This window comes from Mizuhopecten yessoensis, unplaced genomic scaffold (genome assembly GCF_002113885.1).
Source record: "Mizuhopecten yessoensis strain PY_sf001 unplaced genomic scaffold, ASM211388v2 scaffold10483, whole genome shotgun sequence".
In the NCBI taxonomy this organism is placed as follows: Eukaryota; Metazoa; Mollusca; class Bivalvia; order Pectinida; family Pectinidae; genus Mizuhopecten; species Mizuhopecten yessoensis.
Window position 1 is genome coordinate 258,767 of NW_018408569.1, and position 14,315 is coordinate 273,081.

General features: G+C 37.7%; 1 protein-coding gene across 3 annotated transcripts in view; it reads left to right on the forward strand.

Moving 5' to 3' along the window:
* Positions 1 to 14,315, forward strand: part of LOC110460824 — a 36,715-nt gene that overhangs the window by 17,495 nt on the left and 4,905 nt on the right. For all 3 annotated transcript variants that reach the window (XM_021513995.1, XM_021513997.1, XM_021513996.1), the window contains exons 11-18: positions 7 to 134; positions 1,282 to 1,368; positions 1,592 to 1,681; positions 2,658 to 2,765; positions 7,287 to 7,479; positions 12,687 to 12,827; positions 13,000 to 13,085; positions 13,472 to 13,542. In XM_021513995.1, coding sequence (XP_021369670.1) covers positions 7 to 134; positions 1,282 to 1,368; positions 1,592 to 1,681; positions 2,658 to 2,765; positions 7,287 to 7,479; positions 12,687 to 12,827; positions 13,000 to 13,085; positions 13,472 to 13,542 — 904 coding nt within the window. The remainder of the gene's footprint in view (positions 1 to 6; positions 135 to 1,281; positions 1,369 to 1,591; positions 1,682 to 2,657; positions 2,766 to 7,286; positions 7,480 to 12,686; positions 12,828 to 12,999; positions 13,086 to 13,471; positions 13,543 to 14,315) is intronic.

The window sequence follows — 14,315 nt, forward strand, 5'->3', positions numbered from 1 at the left end:
TTTCAGCATCCGGTATTACGAGCGTTAAAAACGTACCACTCTCTCCCAGAGTTATCCTGATTAGTGACGGACACGCTACACTAGACAGATCAACCACGGAGGAGAAGTCGGAAAACGCCTTAATGACTTCGCATGTATGTAATAATGATGAAAGCAAAAGGACAGACATTGCCAAACGAAGTAGAAAAAGTAATCTTGTTTTGCCTTACCTCCACCAATTAAGGGTGACAACTAATCTTGTTTTGCCTTACCTCCACCAATTAAGGGTGACAACTAATCTTGTTTTGCCTTACCTCCACCAATTAAGGGTGACGATTAATCTTGTTTTGCCTTACCTCCACCGATTAAGGGTGACGACTAATCTTGTTTTGCCTTACCTCCACCAATTAAGGGTGACGACTAATCTTGTTTTGCCTTACCTCCACCAATTAAGGGTGACGACTAATCTTGTTTTGCCTTACCTCCACCAATTAAGGGTGACAACTAATCTTGTTTTGTCTTACCTCCACCAATTAAGGGTGACGACTAATCTTGTTTTGCCTTACCTCCTACAATTAAGGGTGACGGATTGTAAATATGCTGTTCAAGCTTTACATAAACGTTCTTAATATTAAATGATTATTGGCTGAAATGTTTTTTTGCCGTTATATTTTCGAAAATGAATTGATTGAGTTGTCAGCGCAAACAAGATACCTGGACCAGCCTAACGTCACCGTCACAAACATGTTCTAACGCTTGTTTCATGTAAATCGAGGCGAGGGGAAAAGCTTCGACGGCGCTGATGAAATTGCGTTCATAGCTCTATGGACACAATTTCTTTTGTTAACGTCTATAGAGGGACTTGCAGTGGAAATGTAAACAATTTTCAATGTTCAGTGTTGCACTCATTGCCACCGATTGGTGGAGGCATTTATGGTTATAGAGTAGTTTAATGGACATATATACAGTCCCTTTACCAGTTAAATATGTAATAAGTTAGTATTCTTAGGTGAATTTTAACACCGTGTACAAATTAAATATTACATTAGTCTTTGATGGGAATGTGTAAAGGTTAAGGTCTAGTTTTCGGTAGGCGATCACGCCTGGCCGCAGTATCCTACTATATACTGTCACATACATGTTGTATCCTAGTCAAAACGCCTGTAACATCCACCATTACAGTTACCACTTGTTTCTATTACAGCCAACAAAAACTGTCGTATAAGATATCTGTAATACATAGTAATGTTTATATTGGTGTGGTCAATTGGCAATCATCGTTTGGTTTTTGTTCAATTAAAGATACGGCTTCTACTGCTGCCAGTCCTGAATGACCACGCCCATCGAGGAAACCGCGTGTTTTGTGTACCTGTTGGGGACGCTAAAATGGTAAATGTTCGCGGCTACTCGTATCAAGTTTCCTGACGGAACGACATGTACAGTAATTAAACGAATTATCAATTATTTATTCAGACGAGTATGTAAAACATGTCAGTTTCAGTGCCACTGATAGTTTTATCGTGGAAAACACTTTTATTGAAGGAAGTTCACCATTTGCACTCGAACAAGTTGTTCAGTTCTAAGGTTTGTTAAACGATTACTGTATTTTAAGGTCTACTTCGAGGACATTTGTAAACAGACGAAAGGAAGGATTTACTTGACCAGTGATGTCCACAGACTTGTTAAAATGACCCAGGCTGAGGTAATTACACACAAAATATTATAATCAGACAATTGTATTATTGGAACGCTACTTCTAATTTAAGATTATGATTATCATATGCCCAAGCCCTGCAACACGTATTAAGATAAATATACCATTTTTATGGAATACTTATAATTGAGACACTACCATACATTGTAGTTTCCCGTATCGTGATGATAATGAAGTCGTTTTGGTGCTTGTAACTTCCCAATGTGTGCTTTTACTATTTGACATATCAAACATCATTGTAGTGGAGATATTACACAGTATACGACTTCAGGATATGAAATATAGTGTGGATCTGAGTTGAGTGAGAGGTTTGATAAAATTATAGTTTCATTCGTTCATAAATATCGTATGAAATTGAAACATTAACATTACCAAAATCGGTTTCAAGTGTTCGTGAAAACAGTTTTGTCAAGCTTATTTGAAATTCTAAAGATCCGATATTTTGACTTTTGTGACGCCACAATGAAATTAAAATTCTGATGTCATGACGTTGTTCTAGTTGATACGTCGCAACTAAAACTTACAGCCAATCATAGCTCTGACAGGTGCTATTAAACGTGTTCATGAAAAAAAGGAATATAATAGGTTTACTGACACTGTAAATAGGGAAGTTATGTGATAACCAGAAGATAATCAATAACGATTGGTTATGATCTTTATTCATTTGAGTTAATTTGTGCTTGTGACATATCAAATTAACCGAAGTGGTCTTTCATAAAAACCATGTTATAGCTGATGTTAAGAATTTTGTTACATTTTTTTAGACTTTATGTGAGTTATTCACTCTGCTTTTTATATACTACATGGGTGTACAATGTTCAAGGGATCTACAATACAATACAAACTATCTCTAACATTTATATGTAATATATCCATATCCTTCCATATCACTAGTATTTAGTATTTGTAAGCCTATCGTAGATGTAAACTATGTGATACATGTTACGTTTATTTCGTCATACAGGTTTCTGCTATAGAGATGTTTGAAGGGCTGAAAGGAAATAACAGGGAACAGATGCTAGAAATACTCACCGCTGGTTCTATGTATGGGTCCTCCGTCCAGCAGGATGCAGTGAGTATCAATACTAATTCAATATATAGTTCCTCTGTCTAGAAGAATGCGATGAGTAATAGTACTAGTTCAATATATATATAGTTTTTCTGTCTAGAAGAATGCGGTGAGTATCAGTACTAGTTCAATATATATAATTTCTCCGTCCAGCAGGAGGCGGTGGGTATCAGTACTAGTTCAATATATAGTTTCTCTGTCTAGAATAATGCGGTGGGTATCAGTACTAGTTCAATGTGTAGTTCCTCTGTCTAGAAGAATGCGGTGGGGATCAGTACTAGTTCAATATATGGTTTCTCTGTCTAGAAGAATGCGATGAGTATCAGTACTAGTTCAAAATATAGTTTCTCCGACTAGAAGAATGCGGTGAGTATCAATACTAGTACAATATATATAATTTCTCCGTCCAGCAGGAGGCGGTGGGAATCAGTACTAGTTCAATATATGGTTTCTCTGTCTAGAAGAATGCGGTGGGGATCAGTACTAGTTCAATATATATAGTCTTTCTGTCTAGAAGAATGCGGTGGGTATCAGTACTAGTTCAATACATAGTTTCTCTGTCTAGAAGGATGCGGTGATTATCAGTACTAGTTCAAAATATAGTTTCTCCGACTAGAAGAATGCGGTGAGTATCAGAACTAGTTCAATGTATGGTTCCTCTGTCTAGAAGGATGTGGTGAGTATCAGTACTAGTTAAAAATATAGTTTCTCCGACTAGAAGAATGCGGTGAGTATTAGTACTAGTTCAATATATAGTTCCTCCGTCCAGCAGGATGCGGTGAGTATCAGTACAAGTTCAATATATAGTTTCTCTGTCTAGAAGAATGCAGTGAGTATTAGTACTAGTTCAATATATAGTTCGTCTGTCTAGAAGGATGCGGTGATTATCAGTACTAGTTCAAAATATAGTTTCTCCGACTAGAAGAATGCGGTGAGTATCGGTACTAGTTCAATATATAGTTCCACTGTCTAGAAGGATGCGGTGATTATCAGTACTAGTTCAAAATATAGTTTCTCCGACTAGAAGAATGCGGTGAGTATTAGTACTAGTTCAATATATAGTTCCTCTGTCTAGAAGCAAGGGGTGAGGATCAGTACTAGTTCAATGTATGATTCCTCCGTCCAGCAGGAGGCGGTGGGAATCAGTACTAGTTCAATATATGGTTTCTCTGTCTAGAAGAATGCGATGAGAAATAGTACTAGTTCAATATATATATAATTTTTCTGTCTAGAAGAATGCGGTGGGTATCAGTACTAGTTCAATGTATATTTCCGCTGTCTAGAAGGATGCGGTGATTATCAGTACTAGTTCAAAATATAGTTTCTCCGACTAGAAGAATGCGGTGAGTATTAGTACTAGTTCAATATATAGTTCGTCTGTCTAGAAGGATGCGGTGATTATCAGTACTAGTTCAAAATATAGTTTCTCCGACTAGAAGAATGCGGTGAGTATCAGTACTTGTTCAATATATAGTTTCTCTGTCTAGAATAATGCGGTGGGTATCAGTACTAGTTCAATGTGTAGTTCCTCTGTCTAGAAGAATGCGATGAGAAATAGTACTAGTTCAATATATATAGTCTTTCTGTCTAGAAGAATGCGGTGGGGATCAGTACTAGTTCAATATATGGTTTCTCTGTCTAGAAGAATGCAGTGAGGATTAGTACTAGTTCAATATATAGTTCGTCTGTCTAGAAGGATGCGGTGATTATCAGTACTAGTTCAAAATATAGTTTCTCCGACTAGAAGAATGCGGTGAGTATTAGTACTAGTTCAATATATAGTTCGTCTGTCTAGAAGGATGCGGTGAGGATCAGTACTAGTTCAATATATGGTTTCTCTGTCTAGAAGAATGCGGGGAGTATCAGTACTAGTTCAATGTGTAGTTCCTCTGTCTAGAAGAATGCGGTGGGTATCAGTACTAGTTCAATGTATTATCGTAGATGTAAACTATGTGATACATGTTACGTTTATTTCGTCATACAGGTTTCTGCTATAGAGATGGTTGAAGTGCTGAAAGGAAATAACAGGGAACAGATGCTAGAAATACTCACCGCTGGTTCTATGTATGGGTCCTCCGTCCAGCAGGAGGCGGTGGGAATCAGTACTAGTTCAATATATGGTTTCTCTGTCTAGAAGAATGCGATGAGTATCAGTACTAGTTCAATGTATATTTCCGCTGTCTAGAAGGATGCGGTGATTATCAGTACTAGTTCAAAATATAGTTTCTCCGACTAGAAGAATGCGGTGAGTATCAATACTAGTTCAATATATACTTTCTCTGTCAAGAAGGATGCGGTGAGTATCAGTACAAGTTCAATATATAGTTTCTCTGGCTAGAAGGATGCGGTGAGTATTAGTACTAGTTCAATATATAGTTTTTCTGTCTAGAAGGATGCGGTGAGGATCAGTACTAGTTCAATGTATAGCTCCTCTGTCTAGAAGGATGCGGTGATTATCAGTACTAGTTCAAAATATAGTTTCTCCGACTAGAAGAATGCGGTGAGTATCAGAACTAGTTCAATGTATGGTTCCTCCGTCCAGCAGGAGGCGGTGAGTATCAGTACTAGTTCAATGTGTAGTTCCTCTGTCTAGAAGAATTCGATGAGTAATAGTCCTAGTTCAATATATATATAGTGTTTCTGTCTAGAAGAATGCGGTGGGTATCAGTACTAGTTCAATGTATGATTCCTCCGTCCAGCAGGAGGCGGTGGGAATCAGTACTAGTTCAATATATAATTTCTCCGTCCAGCAGGAGGCGGAGGGTATCAGTACTAGTTCAATACATAGTTTCTCTGTCTAGAAGGCTGCGGTGAGTATCAGTACTAGTACAATGTATGGTTCCTCCGTCTAGAAGGAGGCGGTGAGTATCAGTACTAGTACAATGTATGGTTCCTCCGTCTAGAAGGAGGCGGTGAGTATCAGTACTAGTTCAATATAGAGTTTCTCTGTCTAGAAGGATGCGGTGAGTACCAGTACTAGTTCAATGTATAGCTCCTCTGTCTAGAAGGATGCGGTGATTATCAGTACTAGTTCAAAATATAGTTTCTCCGACTAGAAGAATGCGGTGAGTATTAGTACTAGTTCAATATATAGTTTCTTTGTCTAGAGTACTAGTTCAATATATAGTTTTTCTGTCTAGAAGAATGCGATGAGAAATAGTACTAGTTCAATATATATATAATTTTTCTGTCTAGAAGAATGCGGTGGGGATCAGTACTAGTTCAATATATAATTTCTCCGTCCAGCAGGAGGCGGAGGGTATCAGTACTAGTTCAATACATAGTTTCTCTGTCTAGAAGGGGGCGGGGAGTATCAGTACTTGTTAAAAAATATAGTTTCTCTGTCTAGAAAGATGCGGTGAGTATCAGTACTTGTTAAAAAATATAGTTTCTCTGTCAAGAAGGATGCGGTGAGTATCAGGACTAGTTCAATATATAGTTTCTCAGTCTAGAAGGATGCGGTGAGTATCAATACTAGTTCAATATATACTTTCTCTGTCTAGAAGAATGCGGTGAGTATCAGTACTAGTTCAATATATAGTTTCTTTGTCTAGAAGGATATGGTGAGTATCAGTACTAGTTCAAAATATAGTTTCTCCGACTAGAAGAATGCGGTGAGTATCAGTACTAGTTCAATGTATGGTTCCTCCGTCCAGCAGGAGGCGGTGAGTATCAGTACTAGTTCAATGTATGGTTCCTCTGTCCAGCAGGAGGCGGTGAGTATCAGTACTAGTTCAATGTATGGTTCCTCCGTCCAGCAGGAGGCGGTGAGTATCAGTACTAGTTCAATATATACTTTCTCTGTCTAGAAGAATGCGGTGAGTATCAGTACTAGTTCAATATATAGTTTCTCTGTCTAGAAGGATGCGTATTAAGAAGTGTATCAACCACCAGGTGTAACAGCCGGGTACTTATGTACATCAGTAATGTAATCATAAACAGGTATCATTGTCCTGCTATTGTTTTGAAATAGATCAAAGGGTTCTGTCATTGTGCTAAATCAGTTTTAGGGTCCTGTCAGTGTACCGAAGTCAGATCTCGGAGCTCAATCATTCAGAACTTGAACGATTGATGTGATGATCGAGCGTAAGTGATAACCTCGAAGATTTTTTAATTTCCGATGCTTTTGAGAGACGGAGCGTCTCTCAAAAGCATCGGAAATTGAAAAATAAATATCACGTTGTCCAATCCTTTAGCAAAGATTATTCACATTCTGGCGGTTTTTTCTCTAACTTAACTTTATGTATTGATTATCTTTAAAAAAATTGAACTATCTGATTGTGGGTAAAGTTTTAGCTTAGTTCGATAAAGGACCGAATTAAAGTATAATTATGAAGACTTGCTTTCTGATTGGTGGACCGGTCCGTAGAATTGCTACATACTTTTCTGCTTCAATATCTACGTCGTCAAATAGCTTAATAAGTTTTGAAAATATTAGATTGAACAGGTAGTTACTGAACTGAGTACCACTGTACATTACTATTATCCAGGATTTGTTTTTAAACTGAATGTACTTTTCATTAGGAGGACATCGTTGATTACATCGAGTACCTGAGAAAAAGAGACACGTCTACAATGGGATTAGAACAACCAATGCATAAGGAACACGACCCAAATATGCCCCCGATAGGGACGCGCATGCGCCGCGGGTCGGCTTGGAAGTGGGCAAACCAGGACACAGAGGGACCAGGAACTGTCATTGGGCATCAGAAGAACGGTATATATGTCAGCTTATAAGTAGGTATTATCAATCCTGGATACATTTCCAAAAAAGTAGGTATGTATTTGATTCATGCCATTTCAGTGAATAGTCGAAATTGTTCCCCTATGTGTTGGAAACTGTTCCTCAAGGCTGGAGGCAAGGTTGAACCTAAAGTCAAAGGAGACCAGGTTTTGATATTACCTGATAGGGCATGCAAAACCGTCGTCAGTAAAGATGAGTTTATATCTCGATCACATAAACTGCTGTTTTTAGTAGGAAAAAGTTCCTCAGCTTGTTGTGAACAGGTTTTACGAATTCCTCGCTGCATATGAATTTAATAATAATAAATAATAGTACACAACTTTTATTAAGCTCCCTGTATAATTTGTAAAATTACTGTCAAGCGCTTTACAACATATGGATAATAATATTAGTTTTAATAGATCAACAAAAAAGACAAACAATCGCCATTATACATTAAGCAAGAAGATACTCATTTCAATGTGCATATACATGAAAAAATAAAGGGTGGTATGAACATAACGTCTGTGCAAAGAGCCTAGAACGCAGACGTTAATAGGTGGCTCTTTGTATTCTTCTTGAATTTGGCCAGGGTATTTGACTTTCTAATAGCAGATGGTAAGCTATTCCACAACGAGACCGAAACTCTCCCAAAGCACTGGTTTTCATAGATAACAGTTCGAGATTTTGGGACANGTTTTGAAAATATTAGATTGAACAGGTAGTTACTGAACTGAGTACCACTGTACATTACTATTATCCAGGATTTGTTTTTAAACTGAATGTACTTTTCATTAGGAGGACATCGTTGATTACATCGAGTACCTGAGAAAAAGAGACACGTCTACAATGGGATTAGAACAACCAATGCATAAGGAACACGACCCAAATATGCCCCCGATAGGGACGCGCATGCGCCGCGGGTCGGCTTGGAAGTGGGCAAACCAGGACACAGAGGGACCAGGAACTGTCATTGGGCATCAGAAGAACGGTATATATGTCAGCTTATAAGTAGGTATTATCAATCCTGGATACATTTCCAAAAAAGTAGGTATGTATTTGATTCATGCCATTTCAGTGAATAGTCGAAATTGTTCCCCTATGTGTTGGAAACTGTTCCTCAAGGCTGGAGGCAAGGTTGAACCTAAAGTCAAAGGAGACCAGGTTTTGATATTACCTGATAGGGCATGCAAAACCGTCGTCAGTAAAGATGAGTTTATATCTCGATCACATAAACTGCTGTTTTTAGTAGGAAAAAGTTCCTCAGCTTGTTGTGAACAGGTTTTACGAATTCCTCGCTGCATATGAATTTAATAATAATAAATAATAGTACACAACTTTTATTAAGCTCCCTGTATAATTTGTAAAATTACTGTCAAGCGCTTTACAACATATGGATAATAATATTAGTTTTAATAGATCAACAAAAAAGACAAACAATCGCCATTATACATTAAGCAAGAAGATACTCATTTCATTGTGCATATACATGAAAAAATAAAGGGTGGTATGAACATAACGTCTGTGCAAAGAGCCTAGAACGCAGACGTTAATAGGTGGCTCTTTGTATTCTTCTTGAATTTGGCCAGGGTATTTGACTTTCTAATAGCAGATGGTAAGCTATTCCACAACGAGACCGAAACTCTCCCAAAGCACTGGTTTTCATAGATAACAGTTCGAGATTTTGGGACACACAACAATGCTTCTGTCTCCGAACGCAGTTATCGTGACGGCTGATACAGGGTAACAAGCTCATAAAGGTACTTGGGCGCTGTTCCATTCATTGCCTTGTATGTGTACACCATAAGTTTTGTACTGCGACATGTATCTAGCACAGGTGTGATGTGCTCTCTCTTTCGAGTACGAGTAACCAGGCGTGCTGCCGTGTTGTGGACCCTCTGCAGACGACTTGTTATTGTGTCAAATATTCCACAGAGAAGGGCATAACCATAATCCAACGGGAACAAGTGAATGCACCAAAATCTTGCATGCATCTGCAGTTATAAAATGCCGGTACAGCCGATGTTCCTGATCTAATAGTAACAGGGTTTTGCAATAGCGTTCAATTTTTTGCCATGTTCAGTGAACTATCAAAGTATACCCTTAGATTTTCAACAGCGTAGACAGTCTCAATAGTTCTGGCACCAACCTTGAGATAGAGTGCCATTGTTTACTGACACATCCAAGTACTGATGTCTGTCAGACAAGCTTTCAGATTTTCTAATATGGTATCCAATCTGTGCTGTGGTTTGATGACTATGTAAATTTGTGTGACATCAGTATAACAATAATAGCGAAGGCTATGGCGACGACAAATCTCTCCGATCGGTGTTGAATATAGGCAATATTTCTGTGGTCCTAACACCGACCCTTGAACCCTGAAGTCAGGTATTTTGTCATGTGAGATGGTAGATCCAAGGGCAACACACTGTCGCCGTTAACTCAGATAAGACTATATCCAGCATAGTGGGTCATAAGTCACCCTATGAGAGTATTTGATACGTTTGCAAAGTATTGCATGGTCAAATGCAGCTGACAAGTCACGCATGACAAGAACCGCTGTGCACCTGTTGTCCAATACCGAGCTGTCATTATGTACTGGTAGGAGGGCCGTCTCAGAAGAGTGTCCCATACGGTAGGTTGTCATGGAGACTGTTTGCATGGAGATGAACTTCTAAACGCCGGGACACGACCTTCTCCAAGATCTTGGACTGAAAAGGTTGATTTGATACTAGGCGGTAGTTCTTCAATTCCTCTTCTCCATTCCAGGAATCTTCAACAATGGTCTAACAGGCGCTTTCTTGAAACACAACGGAACCTTTGACTCAGCCAATGATTTGTTGATGATTGAGGTAATCAAAGGAAGCAGTGCTTCAAGACATTCCTATAATAGTTCTGTAGGAAGTGGATCATGCTCACAGGACTAAGATTGCAAGGTCATGATGATATTGCGCAACTCGTCCTTGGTTGTTGGTGATAGCTTTGCCAATGGTTCCCCATTGAATTTAATGTCAGCAATCATGACAGAGATATCATTGTCAGCAGTAGAGTTCACCTCGTCAATATTTGTCCTGATCGTGCTGATTTTGTTAAGAAAGCAATCACTGAACTTGTTTGACAAGTCTTTTTCAGAAGTACAGCTTGGCAGGATGATTTCACCTTTCAGACCCATTAAGGATGTACTCTTCTGAGGCTTCAATCACGTTCAAGTCTCGTTTTGATCTGGTGTAATGGGTTTTTGTAATATTTATTAAATTATGATCAAGTTTATTAGCAAACACGCATCTGGAAAATATGTCACAAAACTAGATGCCTGTTGTCTGTAGAACTTTTTTTACAAGAATTTAAAATAAATAAAAATTCGGCGGCCATTTTGAAAATGTGTATTAATGTGTATTTCTTTGACACTAGATTGATTACTTAAATTGTCATTGTGTCGCCATTTTTAATTGTAGCAGGTTCAATTTTGCTGTACAACTTTATAATGTTCAATATGATAAAGATAATATGTAACAAACAGGAAAATTATACATTATTGATATTGTTTTAACATATTTAGTGTAACTGAAGCACTTTTGAATTTTGACCCCGAAAAAGGTAAAAAAATAACACAAATGATAATGGGACAAAAAAAGAAGCACACTGACCCCACATTTTTGTAGATGTTTTAGAAAGGGAAAACCATTTTCATTTAATTCATTAAATATTAAAAAAAGTTTAATAGCAGAACTTTTTATATCAAGCGTTTATTATGCAAACAAATGTAAAAAAAAAATGAATATTTTTTCATTAAAAAATAGAGGGTAGGGGTAAATAAAATCGGCTTTCTGAGGTTAAAGAATAAGATTAAGATTTTACTTCCATAATTTAAAAGAAAATAATATTTTCATCAATTCTACAAACATTCATACATATCTGATAACACACTTGGAAAAAATTGTATGAATTTGATCTGCAAATGGTGAAAACCCAATAGGTATCTTTGACCGATCATAGCACAAAAACGAACACACGGACATATTTTTTGTTGCATTTTCTACTATGCCATTAACTCCTTTTTCCAAAAATCCATATAAGAAAAAAACTTTACAGGAAATTTTGGTGAGTCTAAGAAGATGCCTTGGGTTTCTTACCAGATTCTTCATTTCTTTCCGAATAATAAGCTATCTTTGATTAAAAGATTGAAAGCTAGCCGACATCGTTACCTATAAATCTGTTGGTGAACGGTTAATGTGGTCCTTCACCACCGTCTCTCTGCCTTTCTGCGGTTCTGTTTTCTTACGCGGAGATTTTCGTTATATCACGGGGCATTTGGTCTCACAGTTACCCCTTAGTCTGTAGAGGTGCGTGTTTATCTATAAGGGCTTCTTTACCAGATTGTATGCTTCATCAAGATCATCAACCCCGCATCATCTTCCCTTGCTATGACCTTATCCAGTGTGTGGCCATGGGTGTGTGTAGCTTCTGTCACATGCTGAATCAGACCCCTGGAATCTAGTAGCCTAGTAGAGAACTGGCGAGCATCAACATTACATAGATCGTCTAAGTGGAAATTTAAGGCACGCATGATAATAATATCTTGTGGTACAACAACCTCGTTGTATAAATAGGTAGACCACTCATAAAAAAACGCTGTATTTCGGAAAACATTCTGTTTAGAGGAGGCATCTAAATGATACACAATCTAAATTGTTTATCATTAGCAATGGAAGAGCATGTCACGTGCTCAAAGTGTGTGTATCCATCATCATGGCTGGGAGAGATGTGTCTCACACTTAGGCCTTTCTTAAACAGAAAAGCCATCCCACCAACACGTCTGCCGAGTCTAGCATTGTGGAGGAATTCATAGCCTGTTGGTATTAACTCAGCTAGTACCTGGTCATCAATATCTGAACCTTGCCAGGTCTCGGTCAATGCAAGAAATTTTATTGATTCCTAGAAGAATAAAGCAAAAGTGTCTAAATATTGTTTTTGTACAAAGGGAGTCATGTTATTTATATTAACAGAACCTGATCACATATATTGTCTAAATGATAATAGATAATGTGATTAACATATGAACAGTAGGTGTTTATTTGAAGTATACTTCTTTCTAACCTTTGAAAACTCTATCCATTTTGAAATATATATATATATTGACGATCAAGAATCGGCCATATCGCTACAATCTTTTTGAATCTTTTTTGAAAATATCTTTAAAGGAATGATATGGGTTGAGTGGGACAATGGCTTTAAGAATCGGTATCACTACCAGCCCGGCTCCTACGACGTGAAGGAGGTTGATGAACCGCGACAGATCCTTGGGGACCACTTGATAGCTGTCGGCTATCAGGTCAAACGAGGTAGGCACTAATTAACTGCTATACATCGTTGATTAGGAAGGACGCACCTGTTTTTGGATTATTAATTTGCTGTAACATTTGTCACGTTATTTTGTTGAAGTATTAATGAACTAATTCATGACTACCATTATTGGTTTTCGTTTTCGGTGATGTGGTTGAATTGTTGTTAAAGGTATTGACTGGACTAACGGTGACCAGGATGGCGGGCAAGGCAGCATCGGGACTGTGTTTCTAGTGAAAGAAAATGGCAATGTTGGGGTAAGTTAGCTTAGCCATTTTTAATGCATCAATGTTAACTACATCTTTCGTTCCATATGTTGTTATCGTGTAGCCGTGGCATTAATACTGTTTTCGATAGTATGTGTCTCGACATAATCATCATTAAATGTTATGTCAGTGGAAACACAATAGGCTCTGTCTAATCCACAGTAAATGTATCATACTGTGTACAAACAAACTACTGATAATTGATTATTACAGCCAACTATCGTTGTGTTTCTTATGTTATCTAGCACACATCAAACTTAATAGACTATTTCAAATTCTATTAGATATATATGGAAACTTATGTTAATTTGAGATAATGAGATTCGCTTATAGCTGAGTGTATAGCAACATGATTGAATGAGTTTGTACACTTTCAGGTTCGTTGGCAAAATGGTCGTATGGATATCTATAAATTTGGTGCGGAAGGACGATTTGATCTTGAAATATGGTACGTTACCAGTATAAATTGAATAAAACATGTTCCTCTTCAATGTTTGACTACTGTAGTTCAATTGCATACACACATAGGCGTGACATACAATCAGTACTGCACCTTATTCATTTTCAGGATCAAACTTTAAAGACTAACGTGAAAGACACACATGTTATTTCACCTATGAAATTTCGAAATAGATTAAATATGCCAAAAAATGAACTTAACTGCACTATACAGCAGTTTCGTCTTTCTAGGAATTACCGACCGACTATTAAAAGATTGTAACGTGTCATATAACTGTGATAATTTCATGTTCTTTGATAATCACGCGATAACAGTATGTCAAAAAGATATTTAAATCTATGTGGTCACTATTAACAGACTGCTTCAACATTGACAGTATATTAAATACAACCATACTTTTGAGTTTTGTACATGTACCATACGTTGGTGGGTAATTCAAATCACCCTTTGTTTGTGGTCCGTGGTCCGTGGTCCATCCGTCCTAAAACAATTCTTGTTATGGTGATTTCTCAGAAAGTGCTGGAGAGAGTTTTCAAAATTTTCAAAATTTGCATATCGTGTTTTGGAACTGATCAGAAAACCAAGATGGCCGACAGGCAGCCATCTTTATTTTTGAACGTTGAAGGTTGTTAGCCCTATTTCTCAGAAAGTACTGGAAAGATGTTTTCAAATTTTACATAAATGTTCCCCATGGTCTTATTGAGGAAAACCGGAATACCCGGGGAAAACCCACGTGGTTGGGCAGGTGGAAGGCAAGTGCG